Here is a 24,345-nt window from a genome sequence, read left to right as displayed (position 1 = left end):
AATTTCATGGCTGCAGTCACCATCTGCAGTGATTTTGGAGCCCCCCAAAATAAAGTTTCTCACTGTTTCCATTGTTTCCCCATCTATTTCCCATGAAGTGGTGGGACCTGATGCCATGATCTTAATTTTCTGAAATTTGAACTTTAAGCCAACTTTTTCACTCTCCTCTTTCACTTTCATCAAGAGGTTCTTTAGTTCTTCACTTTCTGACATGAGAGTTGGTGGTATCTGCATATCTGAGGTTACTGATATTTCTCCCAGCAATCTTGATTCCAGTTTGTGCTTTATATAGCCCAGCATTTCACATGATGTACTCTGTGTATAAGTTAAATAAGTAGAGTGATAATATACAGCCTTGACGTATTCCTTTCCCGATTTGGAACTAGTCTGTTGTTCCATGTCCAGTTCTAACTGTTGCTTCTTGACCTGCATACAGGTTTCTCAGGAGGCAGGTCAGGTGGTCTGGTATTCCCGTCTCTTGAAGAATTTTCCACAGTTTGTTGTGATCCACACAGTCAAAGGATTTGGTGTAGTCAATAAAGCAGAAGTAAATATCTTTCTGGAACTCTTGCTTTTCGATGATCCAACAGATATTGGCAATTTGATCTCTGGTTCCTCTGCCTTTTCTAAATCCAGCTTGAACATGTGGAAATTCATAGTTCACATACTGTTGAAGCCTGGCTTGGAGAATTTTGAGCATTACTTTGCTAGTATGTGAGGTGAGTGTAATTTTTCAGTAGTTTGAACATCCTTTGGCATTGCCTTTCTTTGGGATTGGAATGGAAACTGACCTTTTCCAGTCCTGTGCCTAAGTTCCAGGTATCTCTTGGGAGTCAGGAGTTGCCTATTACTCCAAGAGATACCTGGAGTCAAGAGCACCTACCAAATACAGACTGCTGCTGCTGCTGCTGCTAAGTCGCTTCAGTCGTGTCCGACTCTGTGCGACCCCATAGATGGCAGCCCACCAGGCTCCGCCATCCCTGTGATTCTCCAGGCAAGAACAATGGAGTAGGTTGCCATTTCCTTCTCCAGTGTGTGAAAGTGAAAAGTGAAAGTGAAGTCGCTCAGTTGTGTCCGACTAGCAACCCCATGGACTGCAGCCCACCAGGCTCCTCCATCCATGGGATTTTCCAGGCAAGAGTACTGGAGTGGGGTGCCATTGCCTTCTCCGATAGACAGACTATTAAACATCAAAGGAAATTTTAAAATAATCATCTCTCCTAAATGAGCTTATAGTGTAATTTTGAAGATAGGCTAAGATTAGACATGAAAAAAGACATGTAACATGGCAACAAGACATAAGATGACTGCATATTGTGACCACACAATTTGAGGGGGGTGCACAGCAACAGCTCCCTCAGTCATCCAAGGCCCAAAGAAGAATCTGTTCCATTCGTCTTTCCAAACCCAGTACATGAATGTTTGAAACAAACACAATGGAGAACCTCATTTCTCAGAAGGTAGTATGGCATATAGCAGGGGTCAGCAAACTGTATCTGGCCATGGGTCAGAGCCAGCCCACTGCCTGTTTCTGTATGGCCTGTGAATTAAGAATGCATTTTATATTTTTACATGGTTGAAAAAAGTAAAAAAAAAAAAAACTTGTGACATGTGGAAGTTATATGAAATTCAAATTTTTCAATGTCCTTAAAGTTTTATGGGAATACAGCCATGCTCACTTGTTTATAAGTGGCTGCTTTCACACTACTACAGTAAAGTTGAATAGCGACTAGATACATGGCCTGCAAAGCATAAAATATTTACTGTCTAGCTTTTTATAGAATAAGTTTGCTGATCCGTGGGGTAGGGGGAGGAAAATGGATTTTTCTAGTCAATTCTGACTATGAATTCAGCTTTAATACTACACAATGACCTTAAGGAAATTATTTAACCTTTCTGAGCTTTAATTCCCCTATCTTTTAAGATGGGTAAGAAGACCTTATATACAACTACTATTGTATATATGTCTTATGTACAACTACTGTTTCTCTTGTAATGCAAGCACATAGGAGGTACTTTTTAAGTGTCCCCTTAGACCTTCATCTTCCTCACATCTCCCCTTATACATTAGAGAAATATCCCAAAGCTAATATTTAAAAGATTCAAGCTCTGGTCCTGATGTTGGCCATGTGACCTTAAGCGGATTCGCTTAAATTTCCTGATTTATAAAATGGTGCCCAGAGACTTCCTGGTGGTCTAGTGGTTAAGACACTGTGCTCCCAATACAGGGAGGGCAGGTTCAATCCCTGGTCAGGGAACTAGAACCCACATGCTCCAACAAAGATTGAAAGATCCCCAGGTCACAACTAAGACCCAGCACAGCCCAATAACTAAGATAAATACTTAAAATGTCCATAATAGTCTGATGTAATTTGGTTGAGAAAAACAAAATGTCTGGTGGATACAGATGATGAGTAATGTTCTAAAGTGACTAGACAGATCATGGGTAGAATATGTTCAGTTTTGATGGCTTGCTGTAAAAAACCAAAAAAAAATGAACATAGCAGAAGCAGGTGAAGCATCATTCTTGACTTCCATTCCCAGTATTTTCAGCAAACAGCTAGCCTGAAAGCCTTCGTATGAAACTGTAAGGAATGCTGAATGAAACCCGATAAATACCCATTGGAATATATGGGTAACTTTAAAGATGGTATAGTCAGAGTAATCTCAAGGGGCCAAGTACAGAGGAAATAAAAGATGAGTGTGATATATGGTTGATGCTGTGACTGGGAGTAAAGGCAGTTCCTGGACTCTGGAACCACTGTGCTTGGGTTTTAAAGGTAGCACAAGGGTTGGAGGTAAAGTCTTAAGTCCCTGCAAGGTGAGGCGTTGGAATGAGATTCACACATATAGCCACAACCTCTTAAAAGAGATTGACCCTTGATAACAGAACAAATGGGACTTCCCTGGTGGTCCAGTGGTTAAGAATCCACCTTGCAATGCAGAGGATGCAGGTGAGATCCCTGGTGGGGGAATTAGGATCCTACATGCTGGAGGCCAACCAAGCCCGAGGGCCGTAACTAACTGAGCCTGAGCTCTAGAGCCCGTGCACCACAACCACAGAAAAGCCTGTTGCTGCACCAAAAGATCCTGCATGCCATGCTGCAACTAAGACCTGACACAGCTAAATAAATATTTTATTTTTAGAAAAGAATAAATGACGGGGGAAGTCTATCCTCCAGTGTTTAGCTTAGCTTAGGCTCTGGGTACAAAGAATAAAAGAAATTCCTAGAAATTTGTTACCACAGACCTGGCTTCTTTTGGGGATTCACATTTAAACTGTTAATACCTGTGTGTGTCAGAATCCTGTAAATTTAATGTGAGAATGAGAATTATTTGGGGGTTGCTTGGCAAAAAGAATTAACTTTCTAGATTGATGGACCTTAATTCAAGCTGTACAGGATAAACACACATTAAGAAAAAAAAGCCAGTGATGCTGAACTCACAATTCAGTATTACAGAACACACAAGGAAACAATGAGTAAGAAAAGGCAATAAATAACAAGATTAAACCCCAAGCACTTTAGGTAATAGAGACTATACGGAAAGTATACAAACATTTAAGAACAGGAAGCAAACTCTGGAAACGTCAAAAGAACTTACAGAAATGATAAATACTTGAAATTAAGAATGTCAAGTGTTGAGAGTACATAGTACATAGAATTGAAGAGATAATGAATAAATTATACAGATGAAACTGAGGAAATTACCCTGAATGGAGTAGTGGCAAGAAGTTGAAAGAGAACATTCAGCATATACCTAGAAGTGCTAGAGGATAGAGCACAGGAACAAGGCATTATTGAAAGTGACAATGACTAGAAATAATTAAGGAAAGACATGAATCTTCAAATTTAGAAAATACGGTGAACCAAGGATAAATAAAAATAATACTGCAAGACAACAAACACAAAGTTTTAAAGTCAACAGGAAAAAAGGATTATCCACAAAAGAATAACATGATGGCAGAACTCCACGGCAGCCATATAAACCTGAAATAATAGTTTTAAAACAATAAAACATAACTGCATCCAGAATTTGCTCTCTAGTTAAAGCATTCAAGAATCAAAAGATTTTTTTCAGTCAGAGACTTAAGACTTCAGGATAAGAGACTTGATGTAAAGTCCACTGAAGTATGTCCTACACAAACAAAATTGAGTACAAGTGAAAAAGTGATACGTAAGAGAGCCTGAGGACTTCCCTGGTGGCCCAGTGGTTAAGAATCCACCTGCCAATGCAGGGGATATGGGTTTGACCCCTGGTCTAGGAAAATTCCACATGCCTGTGGAGCAACTAATAAGCCCATGCGCCACAACTCCTGAGAACGAATGCCGAAACTACTGAAGCCCGCACACCCCAGAGCCTGTGCGCCAGAACCGCTTAGTCTGTGTGCTGCAACCACTGAAACTCATGCACCCTAGGGCCTGTGCTCTGCAGCAAGAGAAGCCACTGCAATGAGAAGCCTGCAAAACACTAGAGTAGCTCCCATTTGCTGCAACTAGGGAAAGCCTGCAAGTGGCAGTGGAGACCCAGCCCAAAGTTAAAAAAAGACAAAAAATTGATACATATCTTTCAGTTATTCATTTTGTTAAAGCAGATAAAAACTTAAGAATATATACTTGAACAACACAACAAGTTTTATTTAATGGACATATGGAACTCTGAACCTAATTTAAAAATTCTTTTCAAGCACACATAAAACTAGTACAGAAAGCAAGTATCAACCCGTACTAGGAATGGGTAATACTGGACCATATTTTCTGATAAGAATGCACTTAAGTTAGAAACTAGTGACAGAAGTATGACTATGTAAAATTATGTTTGGAATTTTTGAAATGCACCTCTAAATAACAAGTTGATGGAAATCAAAGGAAGTTGAAGATGGGAAATAAAGACCAGAAATCAATGAAATAGAACACAAAGAAATAATCAAAAAACCATAAGCTGGTTCTTTCAGATAATAAAATAGATAGACTATAGTGTTAAGGATAAACAAAGGGAGAAGTGACAATTCAATTATGTTGTTTAGTCCCTCAATCATGTCTGACTCTGCAACCCCATGAATGACAGCCCGCCAGGCTCCTCTGTCCATGGGATTCTGTAGGCAAAAATACTGGAGTGGGTTGTCATGCCCTTCTCCAGGGGACCTTCCCAACCCAGGGATCAAATCCGTGTCTCATACCTCCTGCATTGGCTGGCACGTTCTTTATCACTAGCACCACCTGGGAAACCCTGCATGGGAGTAATTCCTTCCAAATTCAGGACAGTGCTTACAACTGAGAAGGGAGCGAAGTGGAGTTGTTAAAGATACACAGAGGCTTGATTTTTTTCTACAATATTCTATTCTTAACATCTGTGTGTGTACATATTGTGTTTTCTTTGCCTGAAATATTTCATAATTTTAAAAAGTTTTCCTAGAAACCAATCATTTGAAGAGGGTTGAAGGGGGTAAATGCTGTTAGTGTATGATCACTATTTTCAAATATGTGAAGGACTGTCACATATAAGACGTATAAGATACAAGGACAGGGAAGCCTAGTATGCTACAGTCCATGGGGTTGCCAAGAATCGGACACAACTGAGTGACTGAACAACAACAACAACACATATAAAAAATAAGAATGAGTTCTGGGGGGTGGTCTGGCCCAAAGCGCGTGAAGTCTAGCCGCTCCTGGGAGCTGGGGGTCACCCGCAACCGCTTTAGGGGTCCGGGTGTACGGGAATTGGTCTTCCGACGGGAGGCGGACTGGGCTGGGCACGGACATCGCAGAAGCAGCAAGGCCGGTGACTCGAATGCTAGTGATGCCCTGGGGTTTGGGGAGGCGGCGGGAGAAGCAGGAGCAGAGGAAGGCAAAGGCATTCCATAAGACTTCCGATCGTATATCATTGGCCAGAGCTGAGCCTGACTCCAGCAGATCATTGCCCTGGAGAACTGAAGTTACCCTTGTTGGCTGACACTGATTATGATTGATGTTTTGAGCTACAGAAGGGAGTAATTTTTCTGAGATCAAGGACATTCACATGCTATCGGATCAAATGGAGCTCTGCAGCCAAGAAGAGATTAGTAGTTAGAAGGACTGTTTGCCCTTTCCTGAGAGCCATTTCAAGGATGCACCTCAAGAGAGCAGGAATAATGACCTGGGATGCTGAGGGTGACTGAACCCCAGGAAGGCCTCTTTATAAACTCAGATGCCACAGGCTGGCAGAGGGGAGGTGAAGACCTGGTCCCTGGGCACTGAAGACCAGCCCTGGAGGAAGTTACCTGCTAGTTAAACCGCCACCTGTCCATCTGGAGTGGCTACCTCTTCCATCAGTCTCTCCCTGCCCTCTGGATATGGATGGATTCCACCCGGAAAGCTCCTGAACCCATAGTCGGTGACACATGTCAGAAAGAAAACAATACCAGGATCAGCTCAAATCAAACATCCAAAACCGGTACCCCAGAGGCCTGTCTTCCAAATTGGATTTAGAGGAGTTCATTTCCAGGATCAGAAACTGAAGGAAATGGCTAATCTGCTTGCGGTTTCCTGCTCCCATGCAACCGTCATCACAGAGCACCCAGCAGAGCTCCCTGTGCTATGCAGCAGCTTCCCGTCACCAAAAAATCTACAAACAGTGAATGCTACGTAGGATGTGGAGAAAAGGGAACCCTCTTGCACTGTTGCTGGGAATGTAAATTGATAACAGCCACTATGGAAAACAGTATGGAGATTCCTTTAAAAAAAAAAAACTAAAAAAAACCCCATAGTTTTTGTAGCAAAGACCAGGTAGTTGGAATATCAAAAGATTGTTCTTGTTGTTGTTTAGCCACTCGATCATGTCTGACTCTTTTGTGACACCATGTACTGTAGGCCTCCAGGCTCTTCTGTCCAGGGGATTTCCCGGGCGAGAATACTGGAGTGGGTTGCAATTTCCTTCTTCAGGTGATCTTCCTGACCCAGGGATTAAACCTACATCTCCTGCATTTGCAGATGGATTCTTTACCATTGAGCCACCTGGGAAGCAATTCTGTTGCTGCTGCTGCTAAGTCGCTTCAGTCATGTCCGACTCTGTGCGACCCCAGAGACAGCAGCCCACCAGGCTCCCCTGTCCCTGGGATTCTCCAGGCAAGAACACTGGAGTGGGTTGCTATTTCCTTCTCCAGTGCATGAAAGTGAAAAGTGAAAGTGAAGTCGCTCAGTCGTGTCCGACTCCTAGCGACCCCATGGACTGCAGCCTACCAGGCTCCTCCGTCCATGGGATTTTCCAGGCAAGAGTACTGGAGTGGGGTGCCGTTGCCTTCTCTGGGGAAGCAATTCTAGACTTGTCCAAATGCTGCAAAAACACCTCAATTCCTCCATTCTGTACTTTTACATAGTAAGTCCTTTAATAACTTTCAGACCCCCTCTCAGGGCAAAAGAGTCTCTTACACGAGTTTTAAAACTGGCCACGAAGTGTTGGTTTGGTGCTTACAGGTGGTGTGCAGAGGCTGCTCTAAGAAAGTTCTGAGGCATCTACTGCCAAAACATTCTCTGGTACTTTGATAAGACTGAGGAAGAGATACCTTAGTTAAAAGTATTCATCTTTGCTTTCTTGTCTAGTACCGCTGAGCTTCAGTGTATGAAGCAAACCTCATAAGACAGCCATTAGAAAAACCTATTAATCAGCTATTAGAAAAACCTGTTATTCACTGGGGAAGCCCATCAAAAGATTACTGTTTATTAAAGAAAAGCAGATATCTCAAAAAAAAAAAAAAGGAATGAGTTCTGTCTGGCTAACACATACGTACAAGCATTTGTTAACCAAAAAGTCACATAGGTATTAACTGTGCTGTGTTCAGTTGTGTCCGACTCTTGCGACCCTGTGGACTGTACCCTACCAGGCTCCTCTGCCCATGGCATTTTCCAGGCAAGAACACTGGAGTGGGTCGCCATTTCCTTCTCTAGGGATCAAACCCACTTCTCTTGCGTCTCCTGCACTGGGAAGTGGACTCTTTACCACTGTACCACCTGGGAAGCCCAAAGAGTTTGGGCCCGATGTAGAGAGACAAGTTAACAGTCAGAGGCAGCATGACATAGTAGTGAGAGCAGGACTGTTTGGAGCAGCCTGCCTGGCTGCAGACCCTGGCTCTGCCCTTTGTAGGTATTAGATTGGAGCAGATTTATTTAACCTCTGTTCCTGTTTCCCATTCTGTAAGATGGGGATGATAATAGTGCCCATGCCTCACAGGCTACATAAGAATTAAATGGTTGATTATTTATAAAGTGCTTGGAACACTATCTGGTACATAGCAAGCACTATATATTTGTAAAATCAAACAAATCTGGCAGATAAAGAGCCTTCCTTGTAAAGCAGAGAGCTCTTTAAGGGTTTATTCGAAAGCTGGATAAATATCTGCTAAGGATGGTGTGAAGGCAATCTTTCCTTTTTGGGCCAGGGTTGAATACTTTTCAAACTTCAGTATGCATTCCAATCACATGGGGATCTTGCAAATTTCTAGTCAGTAAGTGTTGGGTGGAGCCTGATATTTCTTACTTCTATCAGGTGTTTCCTGGGGAATGACACCTTGTGTAGCCGAGTTCTGGATGGCCTTTCCCCACGACCATACATCACAGTTTCTAAGATGCTTAGTTCTTGCTTCTGATCAATCACCAATTTTCAGTAAATTCTAGGTATATTTCTTTCAAAATCAATTTTTACCCTTCAATTAACTAGTAATCATTTAAACAAAGCTTGTCTCTTTTAATATAAACATGTACCTTTTCATACTGCAGATAATTATCATACAAGTTTTTATAAATTCTGCTTTTGGATTTTTTATTTAAAGCAGAAACAGTTATAATGAGAAGTTAAAACAGTAAAATACGGAGGTGGAGCAATTCCTATATCATTTTGGAATTCACATTAGAGTCTATTATGATAGAGAAGAGGATGTCACTCTAGATTTCCAAATTGGCAAGTTAGAGAAGGAAAACCATATTAAAGGGCAAGATAAATTAGAAAGAAGAAGAATGTTAAGGATCAACATAAAAAGGATAAAGTAAAGAAGGATCTTTTTTAAGTTTGAAGTATGGTTCTCAGTTGAGAGATGTTAAAGAGAAAGACCAGTTGAAACAATATTTTATATTAATTCGGCGATAAGCTTAATAGCAAATTAGACTTCAGCACACCAGAAGACTCTGGTGAGTCACACTGGGATCGAGTGGGAGCCTTGCCCATCTGACACCGGACACAACTGGACCTCCAAGTTCAAGTGAAACTGGAATGTTCCAGTGAAACCTGAATGTTCTGAAGAAGATAACACTGTGATCCAGAACAGAAACCCAGAGATGGCCTTGTGCTTGGGGTGGGTTGATGCTGTGGGAAGTTGTAGAAGGTATGGTCTGAATTATACTCCATGATTTCTTTCCTTCAGGGAATCCTCAATGATGACAGTTGATTCAGAGCCAATGGAATCCCCAGAGTTTCCTCAGGACTGATGCTCACAGGCAGGGATTATGTTTGGGGGGCTTTCACCATAGAGAGGCTCATGCTTATTCAACATAAAGCTACTAGAACCAACTTGTGCTGCCCACTGCCCAGAGCACAGCTCACAAATGTCCCTAGATCTGAAATAACCATGGAGCAGTGGGACAGTGGGACAGTAAGGAGCCAGTGTGGAGGACATTGTATTCTTTAACTCTGGTACTGTTCAAGGTCAAAGCAGGCAGTTTCCAGGCTCTCTCTTTTGTTTTTAAAAGAACAGTACAGTAGAAGTCAGGAAGTGATAGGAGTAGTCATTCAAGCAAATAATTCTACAGTTTTCTTTAAACCTGTGTTACTTTATATAGTTTCAGCATTTTACTCACCACCACTGCACAGAGGTTATATTTAGGATGTTTCCGAAAAATTGGGCAAATGTAAGGAGTAAGGTCCAAGTTAGTGAGCGGGTAATGAATATCTGTCCTCAGTTTCCTTTTCATTGTACCCAGAATGTCAAACCTGGAGAGAGAAAATAAATGTGTGAGATAGTAAGTTTGTAAATCACTCATGAATGAAGTGCACATACTTTCACAAGTTCGTAGTTAAAAGTAATTTCTTGGAAAGATTATTTGGTGCTGACCTTTACAAAAATTACTTTGTCTCATCTACATATATTTAGAATCTTCACATCCACAAGCCTTACCAAAACTGAGGCTGGAGTGGGCCAAGGGCCTGAGTCAAGGAATGAGATGGATTAGAGTCAATCTAGCAGGAGTTAAAAAATGGAATTAAAGCCAGGATCAGCACTGGAGGAGTAGAAATCATGCTGGTGGCGTCCTGAAGTCTTTCCTCCAGTGGATGCTGTTTACCCTAACCAAGCTGACTCAGCTTTTTCTTATCTTGCTTTCCGCACACACTGTCTTGGCAGTGTCCTGTTTTCCAGCTCTGAGGTTTTAATACATCTTTAATAAGATAAAACTTGGTGAAAATCTTGTCACATTTTCTAGGTGTTACATAGATCAGCAAATCTGAGGTCATATCAGAATCACTCCAGAGCTTTTTAAAAAATGCATTATGTTCATTTTGGAAAAATGGCTGACTTAGGTCTCAGATCAGATCAGATCAGATCAGTCGCTCAGTCGTGTCCGACTCTTTGCGACCCCATGAATTGCAGCACGCCAGGCCTCCCTGTCCATCGCCAACTCCCGGAGTTCACCCAAACTCACGTCCATCGAGTCAGTGATGCCATCCAGCCATCTCATCCTCTGTCGTCCCCTTCTCCTCCTGCCCCCAATCCCTCCCAGCATCAGAGTCTTTTCCAATGAGTCAACTCTTCGCATGAGGTGGCCAAAGTACTGGAGTTTCAGCTTTAGCATCATTCCTTCCAAAGAAATCCCAGGGCTGATCTCCTTCAGAATGGACTGGTTGGATCTCCTTGCAGTCCAAGGGACTCTCAAGAGCCTTCTCCAACACCACAGTTCAAAAGCATCAATTCTTCGGCGCTCAGCCTTCTTCACAGGCCAACTCTCACATCCATACATGACCACAGGAAAAACCATAGCCTTGACTAGACGAACCTTTGTTGGCAAAGTAATGTCTCTGCTTTTGAATATGCTATCTAGGTTGGTCATAACTTTCCTTCTAGAGGAGGGAAATTACTGGATGAGCCTAAGATATTCTTGTGCCAGAAAGTAAAGAATCTTGTTTGCAAAACCTAAAGGAATATCAAGGGGAAAAGGGGGAAAGATTGAAGGCAGGAGGAGAAGGGGATGACAGGATGAGATGGTTGGATGGCATCACCAACTTGATGGACATGAGTTTGAGCAAGCTCCAGGGGAGTTGGTGATGGACAGGGAATCCTGGCGTGCTGCAGTCCAGGGGATCGTAAAGAGTCGGACACAACTGAGCGACTGAACTGAAAGGAATATCGTTATCATATGATCCCATGCCTAGGTATCAGCTCAAAAGAAACGAAGAGGTTTTATATCCACATAAAAACCTATATGCAAATGTTTATAGCAGTTGTATTCTTATCTGCCCCAAACTGGAAACAACCCGAATGTTCATCAACTGGTGAATGTAACAATTTTGTTACATTCATAAAAGGGTATATACTACACAGCAATCAAAAGAAGGAACCACAGCTACATTCCACAGCATGGATTAGTCTCATTGTTCTAAGTGAAAGAAGCCAAACTCAAAAGGTCACATATGGTGTAATATAGGACATTCTGGAAAAGGTGAAACTATAACAGTGGAAATCATATCACAAGTTTCTTTAGTTCATGTATACATATAGTTGATTCATGTTGTTGTACAGCAGAAACTAACACAACACAAGGGAAGCAATTATCCTCCAATTAAAAAAATAAAGTTTCTAGGGGCTGAAGGTGGAAGAAGTGATTGACTATAAAGGAACATGAGAAAACTTTTTGGGGTGATGGAAATGATCTCTCTGTTGGCAGCAATGGTTATATTACACTTGTCAAAATTCATAGAACTATACACTTAAGGATACATTTTATATATTTAATTATAGTTTAATAAACTTAAATTATCTAATCAGGTGCTCACAGGAGATGGCTTGAAGCGGATCCCACTGGCCAACCTGAACAATTTGAACATCAAGAAGAATAATAGGGCTTCCCTGGTGGCTCAGTGGTAAAGAATCCACCTGACAACGTAGGAGACATGGATTCAATCCCTGATCTCGGAAGATCCCCACAAGCCATGGAGCAACTAAACTTGTGTGCTGTAGCTACTGAGCCTGTCTCTACAGCCCAGGAGCCATAACTACTGAAGCTCATATGCCCTAGAATCTGTGGTCTACAACAAGAAAAGCCGTGGCAGTGAGAAGCCGGCACACTAGAGAGTAGTCCTCTCTCTCCACAACTAGAAAAAAGCCCATGAAGCAATGAAGACCCAGCACAGCAAAAATAAATAAATAAATCATTTTTTAAAAAAAGAATGATAATAGTAATGGATATTAAACCCATTAAAATTTAAAATATCCATGAGTTCAAAGTGATACTAGTTGCAGAGAGGAAAACTATACCTTTAAATGGTGAGATCTTACAGTTGCTACCATAACTAAGGGATCAAATTTAACATTACCAATAATTTTTGGACAAATTTTCCAAATATTTTTTGGGAAACTGGGCAAATTTTCGTGATTTGCCTCCTGATGTAATGTAATGACAAGTCCATAACATCAGCTGTGGCAGATTCTTGCTACAATAAAACAGCTTAGCCTGAATCTAACCAAGGGGAAACAATCAGACAAATTCAGGAGGAGGCAAAAATGGCTCAACAGGAGGAAAAAAAAGTTTAACTATTAAAAAAGAGGGAAGGATCAGTCCAGATTAAAAGAGGCTGAAGAGATAGCCAAATGCAATGTATGACCCTTGACTGGACAGATTGGAAAAAAAGTAATGAAAGACATTTTGGGGATGGGGGAATTTAGATACGGACTGTATCTTAGGTGATACAAAATTATTGTTACATTTTTTGGACTATTTGATAATGGTGTTGTGATTATGTAGGAGAATGTCCTTTTTCTCAGGTGATAGATACATGCTAAAGTATTTAAGCATGGAATACCTTGGTGTTTGCATCTTACATTAGACGGTTCAGCCAATAAAATGGAAGGGACAGAGAAAGGGAGAGCTGGAGGGAGAAAGACTGCAAGAATGGAAGGAAATGTCAAAAAGTGGCACCAACTAGTGAAGATTTTAGGGTATATGGATACTCATTGTATACCTTTTCAATGTTTCTGTATATATAAAACTTTTAAAAATAAAAACTGAGCTGGGGGTAGAGATTAAAAATTAAAATAGTGATGCTCAGATTCCACGTCAGACTTATGGGATTAGAGTCTCCAGTGGAGCTAGGGAATCTATCTTTAAAAAGCACTCAAAGTGAGCTCCAAAATGTCTATCAACAGTTAAAAAGATAAAGAAAACATGATGTACATACATATGACGGAGTATTACATAGGTGTAAAAAGGAATGGGATTCTGCTACAAGGATACCCGACCTTGGAAACATTATGCTAAGTGAAACAGGTCAGCAAAAAGGACAAATGTCGTGTGACTATACTTATGTTCAGTATCAGAATAGGCAAATTTACAGACACAGAAAGCAGACTGGAGGTTACCAGAGGCTAAAGGGAAAAGGAATGAGGGGTGGTTAATGATTTCAGAGTATTTGTAGAGGGTGATGAAAAAGTTTCGGAAATACTGATATACAACATTGTGAATTGTAATTAATGCCAGTGAAATTATACACTTAAAATGGCCCAAATGGCAAATTTTATTATGTATATTTTACCACAGATTTAAAAAAATTAATATACCCAACACCATCGAATTGTATACTTAAATGGGTAAAATGCATGGTATGTGAGTTACATGTTAAAGCTGTTCCAAAAATCTGCTCACAAAATGTTAAAATCCATACCTTTTTAGGTGAAAGACAATTGTTTTTGGCACTTTGGAAATAGTGGCCCTCACAGCTGCTTCTTGCTTGGTTTCACAAAAGGAACAGTGAATCTGGTTGTTCCAGGTCAATGTGTCTTGTTGGAAAAAACATTGGAGACAGTCCTATTGAGGAAAAACGCATTTGATGACCAAATCGGATCCACAGCAATCTGGGCTACTGTCTACATTAGAACTCTGAAAGAGCTGCAGAAACGTAATCCCCGGTGCTTTTCTCAAAGTCAAGTTCAAGAGATGCCAGCACCACAAGATGCAGTTTGGATAGAATCCTCCTGGCAAAGGAGGTGCTGCTTTCTCACTTAGTTACTGCAAGGGATCCAAATGTCCATCTCATTTCTAATCTCTGAATCATCATTTTACTATTTCTGATTTGTTTCAGAATAATACCAACTATGCAATTTCCACTAACCAAGTCAGGCTTTATTTGTCTCATCACAAAAGTGATCTGGTGACTAAAAATGGCTGTATCCCAGTATCTGGGGGTGGCCCATAAAAAAGACAGCAGAACAGAGAGAATCAGATCTCATGCCCACAGGAGACATCACCAACCATCCAAGCCCCCTGCTCTGCAAACCACTGGCCTAAAGAAGTGAGCACAGATTGCCAGCGCCTCATTTAGAGGCTTTGGAATTCATCTCCAGCAGGCTTTAGCAGTTTGATCTGAGGAAAAAGTCCAGGTCTGAATAAGCAGAATTCTTTTCTCTAATTCTGGTATGTGAAAAAAGTTTTAGCAATAGATGTGCTTTCATAATTGCAGGAAAAAAATATTAATGTGTGTTTTTCTGCAAGGAAACTTACTGCTCCCTGCCTCCTAACAGCCACCTACCTTTCACCAACACCTCCCACCCCTGCCAACCCCCCACCCACTCCCTGACCCTCCCCACTCCATTTACATATTAACTTTTGGTATTACAATAAAGAAAATTCAAGAGGTAAACTAAGACACCATTCCATTCTATCTTCCCCCTCAAATTCCTCAGCTTATGTCCAAATATAAGTGGCTCAAGACTAAAAGTCAGATTTATTTGTCTAGTTTTCAATCTGGACCTACAGACCTCTGGGATGAAAAGGGGCCATAGAATTTTTATAAGTTTAAATTTCCTGTATGCACCAAGCCATCTCAATAGGTTGAATAAAGCCCACCTATCTATTTTACGGTGAGGCTGTTTTACTGAACGTCATCAGAGATACAACTGAATTCACAGTAACTTTTGGCTATATGTCGCTTTTCTATAAAACACTGTCATCATCGGCTTCCAATTTTTTTTAGTTATAAAGTGGCTCCCCTTATACTAGAAACTATAGGAAACAACGCTGAGAAAAATCCAGGGCTGGGGCAGAAAGAGACAAAAGAGGTCTCCAGGAGTAAGAATTCTTACCTGAAGAGAGCACTCATATTCGGATGGAATGGGGAGGGAGATGATGGTGAAAACTTCGTTCTTGTAGGTGCAGTTCTCACACTTTAAACATACGATGCTATAACTAAGCTGCCCTTCAAACAGCCGGGTGATGATGGAGGACTCATTGGCGATCATCTTCCTGCAGCATCTTGGAATGGATCTTTTTTCATATGCTTTTCTCCGGTGGTACTAATCAAGGGACAAATTCATGCCAAATCAACTATTGGTTATCAAAGTTGTTTTAATAGAATGACCCGATTTTTCTATCAAAATGCTACCCAAAACTTTAGTTTTGGATTCAGATAATAAATAGAATAAGATCTTAAGAGTATATAATAGGTATAATTTCTGATAATTCATTGATTTGCCTCTTTAAGTGAAGCTGAGGATGAGGATACCCTAACCCTGGTAAAATCCATGTCCATGGTGCCATAAGCTGACAGCCAATGATCCTGTGATATGGGGCTCTGGAGGCGGGTTTTCCTGGGAAGAGGGTAAGCTGCAAACTGGCTTCCGGTCATGCAAGTTTATCTAGCGGTAAGATAAAGGAATTGGATCTTTCCTCCAGTCCCTTCAGGTTATGTTCTCTAGCCTCCTATTGTTAGGGGAAAAAAAAAAAAGTTTCTTAAAGAGCAAATGTTAAACTCCTGAGATGGCCCAATTTTGTTAGGCTACAAGCCTGATGTGAATCTAGCTGATGCCCAGGAACAGCATTTCTGGGAGCACATTCTGACTGTCCAGTGATTCTACAGCCTTAGCGAAATGTTCTAAAGGCGCTATGCTTTCAGTCGGTTCTGCTTTGGCAGCTTATTTCATCACACCTCCTGCCCACGTCTCCCACCATTAATTCTACCTACCTTTTTCAGAGCTTCATGAAGTTCATTCAGGACATAAATCAAGAATTCCTGAGCATCTTGCTGCGTCTTTTTCATAAATACTGGGTAGAGGTTGCCAAGAGCTGACCGAAATATTTCTGGTGAGACACAGTCAGAGTCTCCAAGCCACATGTCTGTCATCACATATGCAAAGGCAGTGGCAACCTCACTGCAGTCCCTAAGAAGGAGGGGAAATGTTTCTGGCTGATCATGTGGCATCAGACCCCAAGCTCGATTCATTTCTTGGTTGACCTTCTCGTTTTACTCACCCTAGAAATGGGATCTGGGGCGCTGCAGCCTCTACTAACTGGTTTAGCCCTTTCCAGAAGGTCCCTTCCCTAACCTCACCTTGGAGAGCAGGGGTGGGGGCCGGGCCACAGGTAAGGCAAATGGTCTTACTTTTGAAGAGCATTAATGTACTTTCCCGAGAGAAAGTACTCCACCAGTGGTGAGATGCTGCAGAGACACTGTAAGATGGCGTTCATGTAGCATGTGTTGCCCAGGTTCCGCAGGCCAGTCACCCCCTGGAGATGCGGCTGGTTCTCTTCCGCCTCGTTAACTGGGCACGGGTCATAGTGATCTGCGCACTCTGAACTGTGTCGGTGCCATGTGGAAAGAAAGGAAAGCATTTTGAAGAAACAAAATATGCACAAATGAAATCAGGCCCTCTCAGCCTCATGACACAAAAAAGAGTTCTTCATAAAATTTACACCAAATACATTCCCTATCAAAGACAGAAGTATTTGGACTTGGAGTCTAAAACTGTGTTACTTGGCTCAGGACTCTCTAAACAGTGAAAGTGAAGTCGTTCAGTGGTGTCCAACTCTTTTCGACTTCATGGACTGCAGTCTACCAGGTTCCTCTGTCCATGGGATTTTCCAGGCAAGAATACTGGAGTGGGTTGCCATTTCCTTCTCCAGGAGATCTTCCCAAACCAGGGATTGAACCCAGGATTCCCGCACTGTAGGCAGACGCTTTACCATCTGAGCCACCAGGAAACTCTGAACAGTGCCTGCAGCCAAATAAACAGAGATAAAATTTCTTCCTAAAACCAAAGCAAGAGGACAGAAAACACTGCCTTTTCAGGGTCCTAGAATCTGCTAAAAATGCAGACTTTCTTTCTAAATACTATTTAGAGTATTTACATTTTTGCTGGACAAGTAATTTAATTATTACTACTAGTAATAATAATAATAGATAGCAGTTAATAACAATGATGGAGAAGGAAATGGCAACCCACTCCAGTATTCTTGCCTGAGAAATGCCATGGACAGAAGAGCCTAGCAGGCTGCAGTCCATGGGGTCACAGAGTCGGACACAACCAAGAGCATGTGCAGAGTAAAAATGAAAGTGAAAGTGTTAGTCACTTGTGAGCCCAAGAACTGCAGGCTGCCAGGCTCCTCTGTCCATGGAATTCACCAGGGAAGAACACTGGAGTGGGTAGCCATTCCCTTCTCCAAGGGATCTTCCAGATCCAGGGATCGAATCTGGGTCTCCCACATTGCAGGCAGATTCTTTACTGTCTGAGCCACCAAAGAAGCCAGCTATCATGTATTAACTGGCACTATGTTAAGCATTTAATATGAACTTTCCTATTTAATTCTTACAACAATTCTATGGGGTAGTACAGTTATTTTTGAATCCTGTTTTACAGGTGAGATATCATATGTAAATGGGCTAGTCATTTGCTCATGGTAATATACTAAGGCATGTGCAGTGACTTGTAGAGAGAAGGGATATTTATCTACCTACCCATTATCTGTCTGTCAAGTTATTTGGATTTATATATCAAATATTAGGAGTCTATATGTGTGTGTACACATGTATATGCCATATATACATTCAAGAATATAATATAAATTATACACATATACATATAAACACACAAACATACACAGAGGGAGAGAAAGAGCACATACTTTGCAAAAAAAAAAAATAGATCTTACTTTAAATTCTGACTCTTGCACTTACTAGTTACATGATCTGGGACTTTTATATGTCTGTTTCTCATCTATAAAACAGGATAGTGTTACTTAGCTTACAGGACTGTTCTAAGGGTTGGATTAAATGATGCAAGGTGTGAAGCACAGATTACATAGTTAATAAATGGCAACTTAACCTAAATTTTTAAAGAAATGACTGATCCAGAATATCCTTAACAGTAGCTATGGAATTCATATGTCCATATGGATCAACCAGACCCGCACAGAAGAGAGTCCTTTCTCCACACAGAGCTGCTTTCTGTGATTGGGCTACTGCACCAGGCAGCCCAGTATCTTTGTCCCCTCGATTCTTCTTTCCACGCTTACTATCTCAAATTGGGTCTCCAGGAGACAGCTACCTCACCTCAGTACCTCTACCTACAATTCTGCCAGTTTGACAAGTTCTCTCTGTTACCTGGATGGACATTTCCCTTTTATTTATCAATATCATGGGAGGCCTAGACCTGTCACTCTTTAGGCATAACTATTAGCTGGATATTAAATAACATCTTCCCTTCCATTTGGGGAACCCCCAATGAGTCAAACCTGGAAAAATCATTCAAAATGCGGCATGTACCTCCTGACCCCTTAAGCATGGCTTCCTCCTACCACCCTAACTAAGCTTATCTAAAAAACTATAGTAGACAGAAGCTCACAGGACATAGTAGATACTGAAGTCGTCTTCAGGGAAAGACCGCTGTGAAGCCATTTCATGAAACCACATTGGTCTTTCACTTCTATTTAGGAGCTGTGTCTAATCCTTTTAGCTTCATTTCTCCAAGCCTGTTACTCGGGTTCTTTCTGTTTCTAATAAACAACTTGTATGTTCCTCTCTACTTTCAGTAGCTGCAAACTGATTTCATCTGTACTTCAGTTACATTCCAACTTGGATTTCCCATACATCATAATCCTTTACATTACACTTCAAGATTCTGCAATGTTGCCATTGATACTGTTAACTTGGCTGCTTTAAAACTTTCAAAGGTTAGATTTCAGAGAATTTACAGAACATATGACCCCTTTTCCTCCATCTTTCCAAGTGTTTATTGTATGTATATATTATACATTCTCACAAACACACATTCACAGAGGATTTGCCTCCACATCAGTGGACACTATGGCAACCCTACCCGCTTAGGGCACTCATCCACTTACCCAGTGACCACACCTCTTCTAAGCCTTTGAGGGACTGTTTCCCATGGTGGAAAGGGCGACAGCAGTTTTTGCTGCTTCCCAAAACATATAACATTAGGACAGACTAGAGTATTTCCCTTCATGCTCATCAACTAGAGTGCAAAAGAGGTTCATATTCACACACACACACCACACTAGTGCCACACGGGGCAAATAAAGTGTTCATCATAGAAGAATTTATAAGCTGAGAAATAGCAAAGCACACATGGTCTCCTGAGCTCTCATTTTATTCATAGAGAACCATGCATAAGAAAGAACTTCAGTAGAGAGGGAACCCCTTGCAAAGAACCCCCCACCTTACGCTCTGTCTACAAAGCTAATACCAACCTGTTCTTCCTCTAAGCAAACTCAGAATCTGTAAGCAGTAGGTAAAGAAAGAGCCATCAGGGCCAATTCAATTCCTTTTTTCTCAACTCTACATCAAGTAAAATGAATGAGATTACAGAAGGGGCTTCCCAGGTGGCACAGTGGTAGAGAACCCACATGCCAATGCAGGAGACACAAGAGACATGGGTTTGATTCCTGGGTCGGGAAGATCCCCTGGAGGAGGAAATGGCAACCCACTCCAGTATTCTTGCCTGGGAAATCTGATGGACAGAGGAGCCTGATGGGATACAGTCCATGGGGTTGCAAAGAATTGGACACAACTGAGTGACTAAGCATCAGTTATACAAGCATACAAATGGAAAAAGCTCTTCAAAAATGTCATTATCAGGAAAGAAAGTAGGCTGACAACTATTTCAGATTTAAAAGAAACTAGAGAAACAAGACCAAATACTCAATCCTGAGTGGGATCCTGGATCAGGAAGAAAATTAGTATAAAGGGGTATTATTAGGACAATTGATAAAATCAGAATATGGATTATATATGAGTAATTTTGTATTTTGTTGAATCTTCTGAATTTTATAACATTGTATTCTGTTTATTAAAGAGAATGTCCTTGTTTTTAAGAACTACATACTGAAAGATTAAGGGGTAAAGGCGCATGATTTAAGCAACCTGCTTTCAAATGGATCAGAAAAATACACAGACACAGAAACATGATGAAAGAAGGGAAAAGGGAGTGATAAAGCAAATATGAAGCAAATGTAGCCCAAATGCCTACAACTGGTGAATCTGAGTGAACGTATACTACAGTTCATTGTACTCTTCTTGCAATTCTTCTGTAAGCTTGAATTATCTCAAACAGTTACAAAATTAAGAATGTAGTAGATATACTTGTCATTTGGATTTATCGCCAAGATATATTACCGTTAAGTCAAAAAGCAAGATGCTTTAGAGTTGCGTGTAGTATATCCAAATGGTTATCTATCTATCTATATAGATATTTGTACATTAATATATACCTTTATATTTATGTTCAGGCTACACAAAGACATTAAGAATACATTAAGACATTAAGAATTCAGGCATCATTTATGATGCCTGAAAAAGGGATCCTGGCAACTAGAGAGGCTAACTCTTGCAGTTATTTGAACTTTGCAGTCTATTTACAGATGAGTTTCTTGAAGTCACCACAGTGGTGGTTCTGGAGGACTTGAATACTATCATCCTGCTCTTTTTGTAGATTAATTTCTCCCAAGACCTTGTTTCTCCTAATCAATGTAGTCTGGTTTAAAATTTCATTTTATATTTGATGCTGGAAGATAAAAATAAACTTCATATTCACATATTGATCTTATATCCAGGAAGCTTTCTAAACCTTAGTATAATTTTTATTAATATATAGGTTATTTGGATTTTTTCCTTTCAATTCTTATGCATTTTATTTTTTATCTTTCAAACTAGCTAGCACCTCTCATAAAATGCTGAATAAAAGTGAGATAGTAGGTATCCATAGCTCATTCCTGAACTGAGGAAAAGTATTAAATAATTCACCATTAAAAATAATACTTACTAAAAAAAAATAAATAAAAATAATACTTACTAAAGGCATAATTTGTTTTTTGAGAGTAGCAATCATGAATGGATTGTGAGTGTGATGAGGTTTTTCTGTATCTTTTGTGGTAATCATGAGATTCTATCTTCTTTATTCTGTTATGGTGGTTAATTATTGATGATGGTCATACATTAAACTCACTTTCTATTTCTCGAATCTGCCTGCAATGCGGGAGACCTGGGTTCGATCCCTGGGTTGGGAAGATCCCCTGGAGGAGGGTATGACATTTAAGAGAAATCTATCTTATTTGTGACATAGTATCATCTTCATGAATTGCTGGGTTCTGTCTGCTAATCTTTTGTTCAAGATTTTTGTATCTACATTCACTGAGTAAAATCTCCTACAGATTAGTATTCTTTACCATGTCACAAATTACCAAATACCTAGTGGTTTAAAACCACTAAGGTTTCTGTAGGTCGGAGTCCAGGCATGGCTTAGCTGGGATCACATATTTCATTTTGTTGTCAAGTGTCTTTAGGATCCTTCAACCTGAAACAGTTCTTATAAATCTCCTTGACTTTGAAGAATTTACACCTTTGAAGATTACTGGCCAAGTATTTTGAAGAATATCCCTCAATCTGGGTTTGTCTGATTTTCCTCATGATTAGATTCACTTCATGCATTTGTAACATACAAATATCACAGAAGTGATAATGTTTTCTTACTGCCTCCCATTAGATATTAGGTGCAACACAATTTTGATCTGTCCCAACACTGGCAATGTTAACTCTAAATCACTCAAAGTGGGGCCTGCCAGGTTTCTCCATCATAGTTACTTTTCCTTTTTTTTTTTTTTGGCTGCACTGTGTAGCTTGTGGGATCTTAGGTCCCTGACCAGGGATTAAACCCGAACACTCAGCAGTTTTAAAGTGCAAAATCCTAACCACTGGACCATCAGGGAATTTCTAGTTATATTCTCCTTTACGTAATCAGTGTTTTGCAGGGAAGACTTAAAACACTACAGGGGTTGCCAAATGGCGATTTTCTAATGCCATAATTCCAACTACATTCATCAGGTGGTCCTCTACTATAAAGAGAAGTTTTCCCTTTTCCTTATTTATTTTTAAAAAGTTTTCATCTTTGTGGACTCACAAATTTCTACTTTAAAATTCACTGGACTAGAATCTGTTATTATCATCATTTATTTTTGATGTACAAAGAGTCTCAAGATTAGCCAGCAGGAGGCCCTTCAAAATGTTTTCTGTACCCACTTGACTCTTGGAGCACCTTCTTACTTTTTAACACAGCAAGATCTTTCACTTACCTTGTTACTACCTCTGTACCAGTCCTGAAGTCAGCCATTTCTCAGAGAGCCCTGGTTCCTGTTGGAAGAGAACAGTATTTAGAAACCAAGATCTGGGAGCTAGGTGTACTCATGCTACTGCAGTATCACAGGCTCCCATTATCCTCTCTTTGTTTCCTTATTTGATCAGCTTCCCTGCATGCAACTTATCTCCTGTTGCTGCTACTACCCCTGATCCCCATCCCACTACACTACACACAGACACCATCCTTACTTACTCTGCTTCTCTGATACCCAACGTCAAGCCACTGCTGCCCCACAATATGAAGCCTAACTAGATTGGTCTCAACTATGGCATTTTTTTAGATCAAAGTGTGAATAAATAATGGAAGAGAAGAAAGCAAGCAGGCTTTCCCTGTTATTTTCTGCTTCTCATTTTGATGGATTACCTTTCGTGTGTATCTCTTCTCAGATTGCTTTAAGTTCACTAAACTGCTACAGAAACATAAGTAACAGAGCTTTTTAACCTGAGAATGAGCATTCAGGTGTGGGGGTGGGGTACGGCTGTCGGCAACTGTAGGAATGCTTTAGTGGACTTTCCAAGGAGAACAGTCTATAGAAAAGTGTGGGAGCAGAACTGTGACACACTTGGATAGACTGCAGGTGTTCTGACAGAGGCCAGTAATGCCCACTCACAGTGTGTCATGCGAGGAGTCCAAAAAACACAGGTCTCTCCTGCAAATTGTGCCCTCCATGTCCTTGCCAATGTCTGTGCCCACCTTGGACTGAGGACATTCAAAGCAGATGTCCACACACATTCTCACACTACAGCCAGTTTAGACCCTGTGCACAGCATCCATCCTCACTGTAGTCCAGGACAGGGAGGCCTCAGCCAGAACTCGGACACAGTGAGTGTACACAGCTGGCCCTGACAAGTGTGTGCATACACCCTGCCAAGTCCTTAGTGGTCTGGGGAGTCTCCCTTCAGACTCAGAGCTACTGTTACATCAAGACATGAACCAAGCAAAGAAGAGTGAAAGGATGGATTACCTTTTTTAAAACTTCCTCTTTTCTCCTCTCCCATTTTTCCTTTTTTCTAACTTTCTGGAAGCTGTACATTATTTTTATGTTCTATGTTTCCTTTACATATTTCAACAAATATACAAGTAGCCCTTATTACCTTAATATATTTGGATCCAAAGTTTGAATACCAAGGGATACTGTATTATCCCAAACTATTTAGTTTTGAACCTGTGGATGGTTTGTAATGAGTTTGTGTGAAAACTAAGTTTATCCAGTGTCTGAGATAATACAGTGAAAGTCAGGATAGCAAGGGCTACTCATACTTAAAATTATTTTTCAATGTCAAAAATTAAAATATATAACTTTACCCCAAAAGGTGAGATAAATATGCTTTACTACACCTTCCCCTGAATACTCTTTACATATTAAAAAAATTTTATTCTAATTTACTTAAAAAGATTAAGTCACACATAAACACTTCTCAGCAAGTATTTAAATCTGTATACTTCATAACCTTTTGCTCACCTCTGTATCTTTTATTTCAGGTCTTCCTATTTCAATCCTATATTTTAAGTGAAGTGTAGTTGACATATTAACTTCAGGTATGGAACACAGTGATTTGTTTTTGGCCACACTGAGCAGCTTGTGGAATCTTAAGTTTCCTGCCCAGGGACTGAACCAGGGACATGGCAGTGAAAGTTGCCAACTCCTAACCACTGGACAGCCAGGGAATTCTGTGACCTGGTATTTTACA

At 40.6% G+C, this 24,345-nt stretch overlaps 1 protein-coding gene across 2 annotated transcripts in view; it reads right to left on the bottom strand.

Moving 5' to 3' along the window:
- USP50 (ubiquitin specific peptidase 50) overlaps positions 1-23,961 on the bottom strand; it is a 27,210-nt gene extending 3,249 nt beyond the window's left edge. The window contains exons 1-6 of one of the 2 annotated variants that reach the window (XM_010839497.1): positions 22,590-23,961; positions 16,609-16,803; positions 16,192-16,387; positions 15,314-15,523; positions 13,897-14,039; positions 9,825-9,957 (exon numbers count right to left, since the gene is read on the bottom strand). In XM_010839497.1, the coding sequence (XP_010837799.1) occupies positions 9,825-9,957; positions 13,897-14,039; positions 15,314-15,523; positions 16,192-16,387; positions 16,609-16,803; positions 22,590-22,627 (915 nt within the window). In that variant the 5' untranslated portion in view covers positions 22,628-23,961. Of the gene's footprint in view, positions 1-9,824; positions 9,958-13,896; positions 14,040-15,313; positions 15,524-16,191; positions 16,388-16,608; positions 16,804-18,847; positions 18,916-22,589 lie in introns of those variants that run through there. The other variant, XM_010839498.1, reaches the window with a different exon arrangement.
- Positions 23,962-24,345: the final 384 nt, after the last annotated feature.

The sequence above is a fragment of the Bison bison genome, unplaced genomic scaffold (assembly GCF_000754665.1).
Source record: "Bison bison bison isolate TAMUID 2011002044 unplaced genomic scaffold, Bison_UMD1.0 scf7180017864118, whole genome shotgun sequence".
Lineage (NCBI taxonomy): Eukaryota > Metazoa > Chordata > Mammalia > Artiodactyla > Bovidae > Bison > Bison bison.
The sequence above is the reverse complement of the archived record's forward strand: the minus strand, read 5'-3'. Positions and strand labels throughout refer to the sequence as shown.